At 49.0% G+C, this 18,007-nt stretch overlaps 1 protein-coding gene across 2 annotated transcripts in view; it reads right to left on the reverse strand.

The window, feature by feature from the left end:
• The window catches only part of SNX8 (sorting nexin 8), a 107,771-nt gene that overhangs the window by 42,958 nt on the left and 46,806 nt on the right, over positions 1 to 18,007 (reverse strand). Inside the window, exons 6-7 of one of the 2 annotated variants that reach the window (XM_078774217.1) lie at positions 16,777 to 16,898; positions 12,884 to 12,964 (exon numbers count right to left, since the gene is read on the reverse strand). In XM_078774217.1, the coding sequence (XP_078630343.1) occupies positions 12,884 to 12,964; positions 16,777 to 16,898 (203 nt within the window). Of the gene's footprint in view, positions 1 to 12,883; positions 12,965 to 16,776; positions 16,902 to 18,007 lie in introns of both variants that reach the window. The other variant, XM_078774216.1, reaches the window with a different exon arrangement.

The following is an 18,007-nucleotide window of genomic DNA, read 5'->3' on the forward strand; positions in this document are numbered from 1 at the left end:
GAGGGGAAGGGGGGGGAGGGGGAGGGGTGAGGGGGGGAAGGGGGAAGGGGGGGAGGGGGGAGGGGGAGGTGAAGGGGAGAGGGAAGGGGGAGGGGGGAGGGGAAGGGGGGAGGGGGGAGGGGGGAGGGGCCCTTCTTCCCCTGGGCACCCCCGCACCCTCTCCTCCCCCCTTCCCCTCCCCCCTCCCCCCCTCCCCTCCCTTCCCCCTTCCCCCCCGTTCCCCTCCCCTCCTCTTCCCTCTCCCCTCCTCCTCCCCCGCCCGGCAATGCCGGGTACTTCTGCAAGTGTATAATAACTTCTCTTCCGTGATTAGTTAGGAATCTTTGATGGATCGAAAACGAGAGTGGTTGTGATTATTTATGAAAAATCACTGTGTTTTAGTCACGTTAATTATTTTAATAAAGCAAGGACAACCTTAGGATTTCGATTTTTTTGAAAGTATGTTGTCCAGTCTTCAAGATCACCAAGTACAATAACCCATGTATTAGTAGTGTTGGAGATACGAGTCCTTAAAAATGGCCAAATTGCCAAAAAGCGGAGCTTTGGACCATGGGAGCAAACTTCAACACCCCACAGCGCCGTGTTGTACGGATATTTCAGGGAGAACTTTTTACCCAGAGTCCACCATATAGTTGTCTACTCAAATACGAAATTTCAAGTTGCACCTCAGACATGGGATGAAAACCGATTTCCAGCTGCTTTTTCCATCTGCTGCACACGGCCTACGAGTCAAATTGTCTTCTTTCAAGCATTTGTCTTGCTTCCTTCTGGTAGCGTTTCACAAACGCTATCGCAATGCTGGCATGAGTTGCCTTTTGATCAAATGTGAGGTCCTTTGATACCCACTTTACATGAACCCTGATTAATTCAATGTAAGAATGAGTGTTTGCTTCGACACTTTTAACACTGGCATGTAATTCTCTGAAATTTCATGAATAGTAATCTGGCAATTCTCCAAAAATAGCTGATCGGCATGTTTAATATCCGCGAAAGTGACAGTCGTTGGTTGAATGTGAGACAACCCAAGATCGCTCACCAATCCATGGCCATTTTGGAACTCACTGCGCTATTTCAACTCACAATTATGTGAGACATGCATCAACAAATTGTGCAAACAGACTCCTGTTAATTTCAGTTGGTTTGTTTTCCTTCACAATAATATCCTATTTGGCCTTGCCCCCCCCCCCCCCCCCAGCTCTGTCCCCCAAATATTCCTACAGGTCGCACAAGATCTGCCAGCAACCCTCGTCTGGTGAAATTACCAAAATCAAGACTCTCTGCTCACCTTCACTCCTTCATTCCTCTTCACTCCCACCTCTGGAATAAACTCCCTCACTCTCTTCAATCCCACTCATCCCTTCAGGTCTTTAAAACAGCTGCACACAACCTTCTTTTATCTTCCCCCATCCAAAACCTTGATATTTTCTACCCCTGTTAATTCATCCCAGATCCACTTTTTTTAAAATCCCGACTTCTTTCTTTCCTGGAAGTTCGAGCGGTGTCCATGTGTTTCACATCTTCCCCCGCCACCCCCCCCCCCGCCCCGCCTTCCTATGCCTCCTCCCCCCAAGCCCTCTCCCTCCCACAGATCTTCCGTTGTCCCTGTTCTCTGCTGATATACTTGTGTGCTACCCTCTCTCTCCCCATCTTGTCTCCCACTCCCTTTATTGTATGTTTTGTGTGTCCGTTTTTTTTTTTTGTGATTGATGTTAGCTCTCACACGAGCCTCGATCTTGTCTACAACAACAACAACAACAACAACAACAACAACAACAACAACAAAAATATATATATATATAATGATACATCTCTCCTCCACATATATGTGAATATATTGTTACGGTCCGCGGTTAAGGATGTTGTTTGCCGAGCGGTGGCACCGCGGCCTAACAGTTTCCCCGATTCACCCGACGTTGGCCGTATCGCGCCACAGCTATTCAATATGGAAAAGACTAAGCCGACACGGATGTGAAGAAGAAGCAGACAAAAAGAAAGGTTTGAAATACGATTACTATTTATTACTATTTATAGGCTCAAAGTAACCAAGGAGAAGGAAAGATAATAAAATAATATACAGAAGCTTTTTAGAGACACAGTGAAAATACTAGCTTATACAGACTTAATTGAATACCCAGGACAGAACAAACAGAACAAACTCACGTACACGAATGGGGAACTTGTAGGCAGGAATGGCTGGAAGGAGAGGAAAGTCCAATGCGTCCGGCAGCACGATCGGCGCGTTGGGCAGCCGCCGTTCCTTCGCGGCCCTGCTCAAAACCGCCGTCCAGGCCCCAAGCGGCTGTCGAGTGTTGTTGCTGCTGTGGACGCTGCTGCTGGCGAGCAAGGCGACGAATAGCAGGCTTTTTGCTTCCCTGGATGATCTCTTCTCTTGGACCTCACAACCCAGCTCTGCCTTGGACCCTTTCAACTCAGCTCTGCCTTGGACCCTTTCAACTCAGCTTTGCCTTGGACCCTTTCAACTGAGCTCTCCTCTGACGACCCAGCTCTTTTCTTTGCACCTCACCACGCAGCTCAGCCTTGGACCCTTTCAACTCAGCTCTCTGACGACCCAGCTCTTTTCTTTGCACCTCACCACGCAGCTCAGCCCTGGTCACTCTTGCGCGCGCGCTTTTATAACGCGGCCGGCGATTAAGCCGCCGGCCTTCAGGACACGCCCATCGGTGTGCTCACCTCGGCCCTGGTTGGTCGCGCGACCCTCTGGCTCCGCCCTTGATGACGACGGGCGGGCACGCCTTTCTTCCCCAACCCGAGCACATGTTCAATGGCGGCTTTGGAGGGGATGTAATTGACAAATTGAGGCTTGGCCATGACAAAAGGGGAAATGGAGGTTTTGGGAATGGGAATGAAGGGAATCTATCTTTTTCACTTGGTGCAATGGAGTGTCATGTTAATGGAAGACAAGGCCTTACCCTAAAACACATAATAAAGATATAAGCTACTGAACAAGGGTTTTATCGTGTCCTTCAATGTGTGCTTTATGGAATTAACTACCGGGACGCCCTTTTAACCTTTACACAACACTGGAGGCAGGAGGGGCCAGAATCAAACAATGTTACACAGCAATTTACCACAATTCAACACAATAAAAAAAATACAATCCTCATATCCGCAACACTGCACCCTCCTCCTCTTAGGCACGTCCCGGGCCTACAACTTTAATTTAGTGTGACACGTAGCGTGCGTGAGTCCGCCATTGTGTAGTTCCCTCTACTTTTAACCTGACCCTGAGTGCGACAGTTTTAAAACATAGATAAATATGTCCCGCTGCTCCATTGCACCCTACCTAACAGACTCACGCCCACAGCTAACCAAATTGCGGAATGGTCTTCAAACTATACACTGACGGTGGGGAGAATTATTTACAATTGACACTATTTTATTTACAAAACACAGCCCAGGACCTGTGATTGTTCTTTCTGGGGGGGAGGCAGTCTGCTCTGCATCGACGCACCATGAAAGCACCCAAAACGCACCAAAGCACCCTCAAGCACCAATCGGTGCACAGTCATCATTGTTCATGAATAAAAATAAATCAACAACCCCTAACCCTGCAGGTGGTCTCTTGCTCTTCGGCTCCCTCTGCTGGCTATTATTATTTCTTCCAGATGTTGTCTTTCTTTCATTTTCTTACTGGCGGCCTATTTGCAATAAAACTTGCCCAAACGTGTCCATGTTTATTTATTTTATTTATGGCCCACAGGGCCGACTAGTGTGGTTCACCTGTGGGGCATCGGTGCCCTGTGGCCAAGGTCCGCCAGCAAGATTTCGGGCCCTCATGGCCGGTTCCAGCAGAGGGGCCACGCCCCAACCCATGGGGTCCATAAGTGGTGCTCGGCCACAGACATGTGGTCCATAATGTGGTGCATCGATGCAGACAGCTGGTTCTGGGAGTTCCGGGTGCACAATGGCGGACTCACGCACGCTCCCCTCGGCACCCAGTGGCGCTCACGTCATGTGGGAGACAAAAGGGGGACAAGACAGATGAGCGAGGGGCAAGGTCACAAGGGTACACATCAATAAGGCAATGCAAGGCGAAGTGCGTACGGAGAGCGAAGTGAGAAAGCTCGTCCCTACCGTACGTCACCCCCCCTGTCACCTACACTACCCTTGCCCTTACCCCATATGTACAAAATCTACACATTTACAAATTCGTCACTACTGTCACGTCTTCCCCATATTTCTTCGACTCCAAATTCGTCTCCACAATCCCTCTATCCAAAATTTGCCATCACCCAATTCATCATCAATCCTCATAAGGAGGAAGAGATGGAACATCAAGCACAATGTCACACCCACGTCATGATGCGTCTCACAATCCAAACATTTGCATCATAAAAATAATAAAACATGGCATGGTGTGGAGGTACGTCATCTCAGGTGAGTGGATGCAGATGGTGCGAGGAGACTTCCATCCTAACTACTTTCTAAATGACATTAACACACTTTACACTACCCGGGGTCTTTCCCTACCAATCCATTGGCCAACTTACACTATGGGTTCTAAAAACCAATTCCCATTGACCAAACTGTGGTGCTTCTCAATTTGGGGTCTCACTTCCCCGATTCATCTCCCGGTGCCCTTGCACAATTTCTGGGCTGAGACGTGTAGCTCTCCCAGCAGGTCTCCCCACCTGCACACCTCCACCACTGTAGTTGCCACCCGAGCTTACCTGCTCCTTAACCTAACCTATCTACTGGGGAAGGCCCCTCCTGGCTCTGTCACCCCACTCGGTGCGTCCTCCGGATCCTCGGGCCCCATCCACAACAACTACCGGCTCCCAGAGCCCACCTGCGGCCTCACCTGGCCGACATCCTCACAGTGGTGGAGTGCCCAAACCAACTACACACACTAACAGGCTACACGCCCAGCCATTTCCACAACACTAATGCACCCATCCAAATACCATTCTTTCACCCGCACCACAGATGCCAATATCCAACCACAATTTACCTATACCCTCTACCTAACACTTACACTACCCGCCCCGGGTATTCGTGATGGGGGTCCACTCTTCGCCCATTCACACCTTCGCACCATCCACTCCACTCCATAGTTTCCACCATACTCACTCCACGACCATCCATTCCAATACTCCATATATTCCACACTCCATGTATTCCACACAACCATTCTCCATTCACCTGCAGTTGCACACCTGCGCAATCTTACCTGGTGCCACCTGCACCCTCCTTCTCCCTGGACCATTTGGTCAACACAATACACATCACCATCACTCATCCATACCCTGCTCCATCCACCTGTTCAGTTGCACACCTGTGCAATCACACCTGTTCCTTACACACTTTTCACAATACACTTCTATACACCTCAAACACACGGCATCATCTCATCTAACTACTCCCCTCTGGAACTTGCGCTTCCCAGTCGTCCCTTTAAACTATTGCGCTCCCACGTCATTATCATCCACTCTAAACTACCTGCGTCCCCACTACAGGTGTCATTGTCACTACCTAATCTTAACGTCACCTAAGGTCATCTTCTAGGTCCCTACACATTATCCAAACCCTCCCGGGCTAGTTTTCACTGCCATAAACCCCATAAATCTAGTGCTCCTTTGCCCCCGATGTGAGGGATGGTGGATTGGCCATCCCATCACATGGGGCATCTCAAACTATAAATTTTGCTCGTCCAATTTCCACAAATCAAAATTTTTGCAAATCATCCGCCAATCCTCTGCCAATCATCACTCTGCCAATCCTTTGCCAATCATCAAATTTTGCTTTGCAATTTCGGGCCCAAAACACTATTCTCGTCACACAGTCTACTCACTAATGCCTCTCGGTGCGCCAATTCGTCTCTAAAGCTCGGCTTCGTAAAGCCGAGCAATGAATGCGGGTTGTTTGGTGCCGGCGGCTGGATACGTCTGGCACTCGGTGCAGGGAAGGAGGTTTACCCGGGCCGAGATCCCACGCACCACCTCGGCACGGAGCCATCCAATGGCTCGATCTCGACCTGCCGGAACGCCTCAACAAAAAGGGGTCGCCATGACGACCCTTCCTATTGGGCTGCCCGCTCCGCCGAGTGGAGCACGGACGCGACCGTTCAAAGCGAGGCCCAGCGTGGATCGCGTACGGCGGTTCTTTCGAAACCGCCATGGTTCGGATCCCCGCTGGTCCTCGCGGCACGCGAAGCTGCCCGACGTGCACCGAGGGCCCAATTCGGCTATAAGTCGCTCTAACCGCTAACCCGGTTACCGTCGATGCCTCACCTGCATGCTTACACCCCGCAGCCCGTTCCTTGCTCATACATCCAGCTGTCCCCATGCTCCTCGTCATTGCACCTTCTCTTACACACCCAGGTACACTCATTCTGCTTACAGACTTGGTCACACACCTGACCACCGAACACCTTGGCACACACTCGTCATTCGCACACCTCACCAACACACCTCTTCGCGCCCCCTTCTCGGTCACCTCCTCTGTGACAATCACAGGTGTGCTCTCACTCGCACACCCAACCACGTGCCTCACTACCAACTCAAGTGTGCATTCCCACACACGCTCTACCATTCCAGGTGTGCATCCTTCCATTCCAGGTGTACATCCTCTCTCACCTGTCACAACCAACTCACGCTCCGTGTCACTCTCACTACTTTCACCACCACTCTTGACAGCGCACTCACCCTTACTCTCGACAGCGCACTCTTTCCTCATTCACCTGTCCGTTACACACCTTTCTCGCGCACACTCTTGCGCACACTCTCCCGTTACTTCCTCCATAACACTCACCACAGGCGTGCATCCTCCCTTACTCTTGACAGCGCACTCTTTCCTCATGCACCTGTCCGTTACACACCTTTCTCACGCATCCTCTTGCGCACACTCTCCCATTACTTCCTCCGTAACACTCACCACAGGTGTACACTTTCTTGTTACATCCTCTGTAACACTCCTCACTACGCGCTTCCATGTGCTCCCTCGCACACGCGCTTCGACCAACTCACTCTCGACAGCACACTCACTCCTTGGCGCGCACTTTTTCCTCACACACCCCAGAGTCGGACATTCTAGCACACCTCTTTCGCACACCGTACCCGTCACACACTTCACCAACGGCCTCTCACGAACACCCGGATCCAAATCAACCCCCAAGCCGACTGAAGCTCCCCTCACATCATATACATTTTCACGTATATCGCCACTCACCTCGGCACCTCATCTCCGCACCTCCTTCGCCACCTGCAAACACTTTATTTGGTTAGTGAGCACACCATTATGAGTTGAGCACCGACCTTGTACATATTCCATCACCTCCTCCTGTATTTCTCTCTTAGTTTCTGTCCGTCTCTTCTTAATTTCACTCACCTCCTCTTCCACTTCCTCTAATTTTTGCTTCACCTCTTTTATTTCCCGGTGCGTCTCCTCAAGTTCGTCCTCTAAGGCTATCTTGACCATCTCTATGTGCGTCCTCACCTCCCGGTCCTTCGTCTCCATTACTTCTGTCACCTCGTCCAACCTCGTTGTCAGTCCCTCACTTACCATCTGACATTGCCTCTGTGTCGCTATTAAGTCGTCCTTGATGTCTTTGTGTCGCTTTTAACCCTCCTAGTACCGCAGTGTTCTTTTGTACCTGCTCCACTAACTCCGTCTGTCCCACCGTCAGCTGTTCCACCTCCTCCGACAGGTCCTCTATGCCCCCTTGTAACTTAGCTGTATTATTCCTCACCTCTTTCTCCATACGCTTTTCACCTCGCTTTACCTCCTCGCGTACCCCCGAGACCTCCTCACTTACACCTCGTCGTATCTCCTCTTTCATCTCCTCCCTCTCTTTTGTAGATGCCACCCTCATCTGTCCCAATTCATCCCTCTGAGCATCCAGTTTGGTTTCTACCCCGATTTTCACCTCCTCTATCTGCTCTCCCATTTGTTTAATTTCTCGGGCGGATTGCTCCCCTATTTCCCGCAATTTGCCTTCCATCCTATTTTCTAACCCCATTAACCCATTTTTCACTCCCTCTATCTGATTCTCCTGGGCAGCCATTCTATTTTCCACCCCCGTTAACCCATGTTTCACCCCTTCTATCCCATTGTCTAACCCCTCAAATTTCTTGTCTAATCCCTCAAATTTCTTGTCTAATCCCTCAAATTTCTTGTCTAATCCCTCAACGGTACCCCTCATTGCCCCCATTTGGCCCCCCATTTCTCCCATTTTGCCCCCCATTTCTCCCATACTGTTTTTCAAACTTCCAATTTGGTCTCCCATTTGGCCCTCCAATCGCTCACCCTGAGCATCCATCCGGTTCCCCAAGTCATTCCTCAGGTCTTCACTTGTTTGGACCATGAGCGCCCTTATTTGCATCATAAAGAGGTCCAAATTCACCGGTGCTGCGGGCGCGGCTGCCCCAACCACGTGCGCGAGGACGCCATTTTGCGCGCCTGACACCTCCTCAACCACCTCCTCATTGTTCTCCCCCCTCTGATCCTGGGTTACTCCTAACCCCCCTTCTAGCTCACCCACCTGCATCCGATCGCCTTGACCAGCCATGGCGCGATTTCAAAATTTGGGTTTTCCTTTAAAACAACACAAATTTCGGCCGCTCCAAATTTTGACCAAATTTTTTTTCTAAATGTTTTAAAAATTTGGTTCGGGCCCCGAATTCCACTCCCAGACACCAATTGTTACGCCAATTGTACAATTGTGTCCAAAATTTGGGCTAAATGAATTTAGTCCCAGGTCCGAATCCGACACTCCTGACACCAATTGTTACGGTCCGCGGTTAAGGATGTTGTTTGCCGAGCGGAGGCACCGCGGCCTAACAGTTTCCCCGATTCACCCAATTCACCCGACGTTGGCCGTATCGCGCCATAGCTATTCAATATGGAAAAGACTAAGACGACACGGATGTGAAGAAGAGGCAGACAAAAAGAAAGGTTTGAAATACGATTGCTATTTATTACTATTTACAGGCTCAAAGTAACCAAGGAGAAGGAAAGATAATAAAATAATATACAGAAGCTTTTTAGAGACACAGTGAAAATACTAGCTTATACAGACTTAATTGAATACCCAGGACAGAACAAACAGAACAAACTCACGTACACGAATGGGGAACTTGTAGGCAGGAATGGCTGGAAGGAGAGGAAGGTCCAATGGGTCCGGCAGCACGATCGGCGCGTTGGGCAGCCGCCGTTCCTTCGCGGCCCTGCTCAAAACCGCCGTCCAGGCCCCAAGCGGCTGTCGAGTGTTGTTGCTGCTGTGGACGCTGCTGCTGGCGAGCAAGGCGACGAATAGCAGGCTTTTTGCTTCCCTGGATGATCTCTTCTCTTGGACCTCACAACCCAGCTCTGCCTTGGACCCTTTCAACTCAGCTCTGCCTTGGACCCTTTCAACTCAGCTCTGCCTTGGACCCTTTCAACTCAGCTCTCTGACGACCCAGCTCTTTTCTTTGCACCTCACCACGCAGCTCAGCCTTGGACCCTTTCAACTCAGCTCTCTGACGACCCAGCTCTTTTCTTTGCACCTCACCACGCAGCTCAGCCCTGGTCACTCTTGCGCGCGCGCTTTTATAACGCCGCCGGCGATTAAGCCGCCGGCCTTCAGGACACGCCCATCGGTGTGCTCACCTCGGCCCTGGTTGGTCGCGCGACCCTCTGGCTCCGCCCTTGATGACGACGGGCGGGCACGCCTTTCTTCCCCAACCCGAGCACATGTTCAATGGCGGCTTTGGAGGGGATGTAATTGCCAAATTGAGGCTTGGCCATGACGAAAGGGGAAATGGAGGTTTTGGGAATGGGAATGAAGGGAATCTATCTTTTTCACTTGGTGCAATGGAGTGTCATGTTAATGGAAGACAAGGCTTTACCCTAAAACACATAATAAAGATATAAACTACTGAACAAGGGTTTTATCGTGTTCTTCAATGTGTGCTTTATGGAATTAACTACCGGGACGCCCTTTTAACCTTTACACAACACTGGAGGCAGGAGGGGCCAGAATCAAACAATGTTACACAGCAATTTACCACAATTCAACACAATAAAAAAAATACAATCCTCATATCCGCAACAATATGTTGTCCACCATCTTGATTTAACCTGGAATTCTCTGATCAGCATCAATGTCATCTTCTGTATAACCTTGTCAGGCGAGACAATATCACTGCCTGCACAAAATTTTGAACCATTATTATTTGATTTTTTTTTACAATTGAAAGTCCACATCAACCTTGAAGTGCCATCGTATTTGCCCCATTATTTTAAGATGACGTTGATGCATAAGATTATTCGGTGATATCATAAAGTGCATAAACACGAACATAAAACTGAAACCAGAATGTCAAGATCGCCATACATCACATTTCTGCTTCCATACCCTTCTTTCTCCCCACACAGCCTTACCCATCTCGTACACTCCTGACATTACTCCTACAACAACAACAACAACAGGCATTTTAAGGCCATCTTCCCTGCTAGAGCGGGGGTTAGCCTTGCGGTCCCCATGATAATCTTCTCCATTTTGCCCTATTTTCTGCATCTCTCCTTGTTAACCCCCTTGCCCGCATTTCTTCTTCGACCATCTTTAGCCAAGTCTTTCTCGGTCTTCCCCATCCTCTACTTCCTTCTACATTCATTCCATCACTCTTCTCAACCAGTCACTTTCATCCTTCCTCAACACATGACCAAACCATCTCAACCTGTTTCTCTTCACAGCATCCATCACAGGCTCTATTCCCATCATCTTTCGCAATTCATCATTTGTCTTCCTCTCTCTCAATGATACTCCGCACATCCATCGAACCATTCGCATTTCCACCCTTTCCAGCCTTCGTTGCTGCTCTACGTTCATTACCCATGTCTCGCTCCCATAAATCATAACACTTCTCACACATGCAGCATACACCTTTCCCTTCAGCTTCAACGACACTCCCCTCCTCGTCAGCACGCCACTCAGTTCCCGAAACTTCTTCCATGCACATCTCACTGCATGCCGAGTTGCAGTTGCCAACTGCATGCCGAGTTGCAGCACTGCATGCCAACGAGAAAAGCGTTGCCGAGTCTGATCTACCTTCTCCATTCAGCACGTCTCCTAGGTAACAAAATGTTTTCACACCTTCCAGCTCCACGCCGTCTCCAAGATCCAACTCAACATTTCCTCCATCTGCAGCTCCCTCTGTGCAAACCTTACACTTGAATGTAGCTGCCACACTGGTTAATGACCCTCTCAAACCACTACATTTTTGATGAACCCACTCAGCGCACATTGTACATTGAATGGAATTCACTCCGACACCCTTCCGCACAAAGCACACGGCCACTTCCCAGTTCTTTCCACCTCACCACAGGCTTTACCACTTGCCATCACCTTCGTTTTTCCTATATTCACCTTCAGACCTTTTGTCTCCATACATTCCTTCCACTTGTTCATCTTCTCCTTCAGTCCATCCATACTTTCTGCAATCAACACCAGATCATCTGCATACAACAACTCCCACGGTAAACCCTCCTTTACGTTCCAAGCCAGCACATACATCACAGCTACAAATAGTAGTGGACTTAGTACCGACCCCTGATGCACTCCCACCTTCACTTCAAACTCACCACTGTTCCCGTCCTTCGTCCTTAAAGCTGTGTGCGCTCTTTTGTACATTGCCATCACAACTCTGATCAACCATTCCTCCACTCCTAACTTCCTCAATGCCCATGTCAATACTTCACGTGGAACCCTATCGAATGCTTTCTCCAGATCAACAAACCCAAGAAACAACTTCTTCCTCTTCTCCATGTACTTCTCCTGCAACTGCCTCACAATAAAGAGCGCGTCTGTCGTTCCTCTTCCTGGCATAAATCCAAACTGCATTTCGTCGATCTTCACTTTCTTCCTTATCCTCCTCTCCAGCACCCTTTCCAATACCTTCATTCCATGCTCCAATAACTTTATCGCTCAGTACGAGCCACACTCCAGAGGGTCACCTTTCCCCTTGTATAGAGGGACGAGGGTACTCAGTTCCCAATCCACTGGAATGCGGCCTTCTTTCACCACCAGATTACAGATCTCTGTCGTTCTCTTCACACCCCAACTTCCTGCTGCCTTCAACATATCTCCCACAACTCCCGTCGGCCCTCCCGCTTTTCTACTCTTCGTTGCTTTTATCGCTTCCTCAATTTCCTTCTCGGTTATCTTCTCTGCCGTTCTAAAACTGGGTTACTCTCTATGTTGCCATCCCATTCATTCTCTGCATTCAACAGCATTTCCATATATCTCTTGCATCTTCCTTTAATTCCATCTGGGTCCACAACGATTTGTCCCACTTCATCCTTCAAGCAACTCACCCCCATCACATCACACCTCTCTTTCGCTGTCTGCTTTGCAATCCTGAATACCGCTCTCTGACCCTCTTCCGAATCCAAGCGTTCTCCGAACATTTTCCGACATGCCTCCTCCGCCTTTGCTACCTCTTTCTTTGCAACCTTCTTGGCTGCCTTATAACTTTCATGCTCTGCATTTTCTGCTCCCGCACCCTTCGCCTTCTGCCACTCCTTGAACTTCTTCCTCTTCTCGTCAATCTTGTTTCCAACTTCATTATCCCACCACCATTTTTCCGAGTGCCTCGGTGGTCCTTTTGTCCATCCACATACCTCACCAACGGCTCGCAACAGACTAGCTTTCATTGACATCCAACCACTTTCAAGCTCAACCACATCATCCTCGACCCTACTCAGCCTCTCTTTTAATGCCTCCCTTACTGTCACCTCTTTCAACCTCCACACCTTCATTCTCGGTTGGTACTTCCAATTAGTTGGTTCTTCTAATTACTCCTAATAAACCCGAAAATAAATAGATTATATCTTGGAGCTGTCATGTTAAAACAACATGAGAACAATGCATGTTAAATCCACTGGCCTTTGCTTGTGTTGCAAGCGAGCTGCTCATGAACTCATCTCCAGTGCTTCGCAGACAATCTTTCAGCTTGCCCTGCAGGTCCTGTGCAGACACAGGCAAGGAGAAGAGTCATCAGTCCACTCATTAAGAAATGAAATGTTGAATGCTTCAAAAGGAAGATTTTTCATTTTCTTTTATTTCAGTATACAAAGTCATGATGTGTCGAAAGAGCACAAGACAATCCCTGAAAGAACGTTTAGACAGTGGGCCAACAGATGGATGTAACAAGCAAGCGAATGAATTATGAAAGGAGATGTGAGAAGGGAGGAAAGATTGGTAACCCTGACAGTAATAGAGCTTGAACAGGGGAGGGTTAATGGGGGTAGAAAAGATCATATCATGTCATCGAGATGGATGGCAACACCAGATGTTAGTGCACTGCCACGAGTGCCATGGTGAAGCCTTAGAGGGAAAAGTGGGATTGCACTACCTCAGGAATATGATTTCACAAGTGAGAGAGAAGAGGAACAAAGGAGAGCAAGGAAGGAGCAAGTCTGAATTTTGAGAATTTAACAAGGGTGCTTTTGCTAGAAGAAGGTGTGTGCATCCTTGGGGACTGAAGAGGGTTGGAGGTATTCAGATAACCAAATGTTCACCTTTGTGTGATTGTAATGTAACCTGAGTTCACCTTTGTGCCCCAGACCTTGGACGAGGCTTGGGATTTACAGATATGATATTTTACTACACCAAAGGCAGATCACCCCACAGTTGTAAAGTCGTTAGGGTTGAGCAGACATCTGCATGTAAATTGAAAAGATGAAAGTAGTTTTATACCAGGAAGGGTATTCAAATTTTTAAAGCTTTCCCTTTTCAACAAAACAAAGAAATTGGAACATTCTGAATCAGTTTGTTGTAATACTTGTAATACTTTGGGCTGGTGCTCCTGCCTCACACCTGGCTCGGCTTCACGCTGTTGAATCCAAAGCTTTCAGAATCATTGGAATCTCCCGCGATGAAGCTATCTCTGAGGGCCTTTCACTCACTCACCGCAGGCAGGTAGGTGGTCTTTCTGTCTTCTACCGACTCCTCTCCGGCCTTGCTCCCCCAGCTCTCTCTGTGCTCTGTCCCCCAAATATTCCTACAGGTCGCACAAGATCTGCCAGCCACCCTCTGATGGTTAAACTGCCGAAATCTCGGCTCTCTGCTCACCTTCACTCTTTCATTCCTCTTTTCTCCCGCCTCTGGAACAAACTCCCTCACTCCCTTCAATCACACTCCTCCCTCCAGGTCTTCAAAACAGCTGTTCACCACCATCTCTTATCTTCCCCCATCCTCGGTCTTTCCCTCGCGGTCCCTATGTGCTGTCTTTGTCTTTCCCTCGCGGTCCCCATGTGCTGTCTTTGTCTTTCCCTCGTGGTCCCCATGTACTGTCTTTGTCTTTCCCTCGCGGTCCCCATGTACTGTCTTTCCCTCGCGGTCCCCATGTACTGTCTTTGTCTTTCCCTCGCGGTCCCCATGTGCTGTTTTTGTCTTTCCCTCGCGGTCCCCATGTACTGTCTTTCCCTCGCGGTCCCCATGTACTGTCTTTGTCTTTCCCTCGCGGTCCCCATGTACTGTCTTTGTCTTTCCCTCGCGGTCCCTATGTGCTGTCTTTGTCTTTCCCTCGCGGTCCCCATGTGCTGTTTTTGTCTTTCCCTCGCGGTCCCCATGTACTGTCTTTCCCTCGCGGTCCCCATGTACTGTCTTTGTCTTTCCCTCGCGGTCCCCATGTGCTGTTTTTGTCTTTCCCTCGCGGTCCCCATGTACTGTCTTTGTCTTTCCCTCGCGGTCCCTATGTGCTGTCTTTGTCTTTCCCTCGCGGTCCCCATGTGCTGTTTTTGTCTTTCCCTCGCGGTCCCCATGTACTGTCTTTCCCTCGCGGTCCCCATGTACTGTCTTTGTCTTTCCCTCGCGGTCCCCATGTGCTGTTTTTGTCTTTCCCTCGCGGTCCCCATGTGCTGTCTTTGTCTTTCCCCCATGGTCCCCATGTACTGTCTTTGTCTTTCCCTCGCGGTCCCCATGTGCTGTTTTTGTCTTTCCCTCGCGGTCCCCATGTACTGTCTTTCCCTCGCGGTCCCCATGTACTGTCTTTCCCTCGCGGTCCCCATGTACTGTCTTTGTCTTTCCCTCGCGGTCCCCATGTGCTGTTTTTGTCTTTCCCTCGCGGTCCCCATGTACTGTCTTTCCCTCGCGGTCCCCATGTACTGTCTTTGTCTTTCCCTCGCGGTCCCCATGTACTGTCTTTCCCTCGCGGTCCCCATGTGCTGTTTTTGTCTTTCCCTCGCGGTCCCCATGTACTGTCTTTCCCTCGCGGTCCCCATGTGCTGTTTTTGTCTTTCCCTCGCGGTCCCCATGTACTGTCTTTCCCTCGCAGTCCCCACGTACTGTCTTTCCCTCGCGGTCCCCATGTACTGTCTTTGTCTTTCCCTCGCGGTCCCCATGTGCTGTTTTTGTCTTTCCCTCGCGGTCCCCATGTACTGTCTTTCCCTCGCGGTCCCCATGTACTGTTTTTGTCTTTCCCTCGCGGTCCCCATGTACTGTCTTTCCCTCGCGGTCCCCATGTACTGTCTTTCCCTCGCGGTCCCCATGTACTGTCTTTGTCTTTCCCTCACGGTCCCCATGTGCTGTTTTTGTCTTTCCCTCGCGGTCCCCATGTACTGTCTTTCCCTCGCGGTCCCCATGTGCTGTTTTTGTCTTTCCCTCGCGGTCCCCATGTACTGTCTTTGTCTTTCCCTCGCGGTCCCTATGTGCTGTCTTTGTCTTTCCCTCGCGGTCCCCATGTGCTGTTTTTGTCTTTCCCTCGCGGTCCCCATGTACTGTCTTTCCCTCGCGGTCCCCATGTACTGTCTTTGTCTTTCCCTCGCGGTCCCCATGTGCTGTTTTTGTCTTTCCCTCGCGGTCCCCATGTACTGTCTTTCCCTCGCGGTCCCCATGTGCTGTTTTTGTCTTTCCCTCGCGGTCCCCATGTACTGTCTTTCCCTCGCGGTCCCCATGTACTGTCTTTGTCTTTCCCTCGCGGTTGTCAGCTCTTTCACGAGCCTCGAATCAGTATAGAAAAAAAAAAAAAAAAAAAAAAAATCCAAAACCTTGATCTTTTCTACCCCCACTAATTCACCCCAGATCCACCTTGTTTGAAATTCCAACTTCTTTCCTGGAGGTCTTGGCAGTGTCCATATGTTTTATACCTCTCCCACCCCCCCCCCCCCCCCCCGCCTTCCCATGCCTTCCCCCCAAAGCCCTCTCCCTCCCACAGTTCTCTCGATGTCTCCATGTCTCTCGGTCCCTGCTCTCAAATGTTGTGTTTGTGTCTTTCCCCCTCTCTCCCCATCTTGTCTACCGCTCCCGATGTTATTTGTTTTGTGTGTCTGTTTGTCTTTCTGTGTGATTAATGTTCGCTCTTTCACGAGCCTCGATCTTGTATACAAAAAAAACCAAAAAAAAAAAAATACTTGTAAAGGATTGGCGAGGTTGTATGTAGATAGTTTCAAACAAGTTAAGTTAAAAAATTAAATCTGAAGCTGCAGCGATTCTAATCCTCGGCATGAATGCGGAAAATCCAGAGAGTGCATAAAACAGCATTTTCAACATGAAATTCACAAATCATAAACATGACTCACATCAACGATACACAATGCCATTGTTTACTTGTGATGTATGAGTCAAGCTCAGTATTTGCAACTACTTTTGCAATGCCTCCCACGTACCGTCCAGTTAGGGTAAAACATTGGTGTCAAAGTTCTTATATAATCGAAGGAACAATGGATTTTGAACCAATTTTAGAATTTTCAAATGCCAAAATATGATGAAATAGTGTTCCAATCAAATTTGAAGAGGGGCAGCATTATTGATTCCACACAAGCGAAACAGAAACTTACATTTCCAGAGACGGTATGGAAGGTGTGCACGAGAGAATCCCGGGACATGACTGGGTGCCGCGCCACGAGGTTGGTGAAACGCTGCAGAGCCTTGCGGCGAGCTTCGATGAACTCACGATCTGCTGCTGAGACAAAGATGGATTGAATTATCGCTGCTGGTGGTGGTTCATATGCAGCCTCCGGCTGCTTGGCTGCATCATATTCTGAGCCTGGTGTTGGCTTAGCGGTTAGGGTGCCGGCTTGGGATCCTAGGATCCTGGGTTTGAATCCCGGTCGATCGCTGAATTAACGCCAGGGGGTTGACTCAGCCAGTCATCCTTCCGAGGTCGAAAAATTGAGTACCAGTTCACTGCTAATTCCCTGTGTGCCGCAAGAGGCGACTAACAGGGTTGGTGGCAGGAAGGGCATCTGGCCATAAAACATTGCTTGCTTAAAAAAGGGGACCATGGTGCCCAGAAGTCCACCTTAACTCCACTTTAACTGTTAAGCCAACACCAGGCTTGGAGTATAGCTGAATGTGTGATTCAGTAGTGTCACTTCTTAAAATCTACCTGCTATAAACAAAGAGGATATAATGGATTACTTTAATATGATATATAGATACTAGAGGAGCTATAGGCGCTGTCCCGGGAGGAGGGGAGTGGTGTGGGTACCGGGCGCTGCCCAGATGGGTGAGCTTTTCCCAGCAAGTGTTGAATATTGACGGCGGTGGTTTCGGCACGTTGAATATTGAAAAGCGATGGAGTTATTGGCCTCAAAGTAGTTACATTTTGCTTCCAGGCCAGCAGAAGCACTGGCTGACCCCACATCCCAAAATAAATTTTATAACAGCCTTTGGTGGCCCCAAAAGAAATGTGAAGGCCAACGTGTGGTAGCTTAAAACCTTGCCCAGATTCAAAAGTAACGACACCAAAAAGTTTGGGACTCAAGGAGCAACAGTTCAGCCATGAAACAGTAACGTACAAACGCACAAACAAACAATGAAAACTATTTTAAGATTTTAATGTTTTCAATGTACAACATGTGCCAGAACTCCTACATTGTTTTGTTTTTCCTTGCGACGCTGGGTACCCCACTCAAGTTGGGTCATCCAATCAAGATTGGTTTATTTTGACGTTTGTAAACAATCAAGAAGATTGATGTTCAAAGCTGTAGCAAAAATTAACCCGAGAGTGCACCACGGCAATGTTGGCCCAAATGGTATAATTTCCTTGTTTGAGGTCAGTTTCTT

The sequence above is a fragment of the Myxine glutinosa genome, chromosome 3, assembly GCF_964187855.1.
Source record: "Myxine glutinosa chromosome 3, kmMyxGlut1.1, whole genome shotgun sequence".
Classification (NCBI taxonomy): Eukaryota; Metazoa; Chordata; class Myxini; order Myxiniformes; family Myxinidae; genus Myxine; species Myxine glutinosa.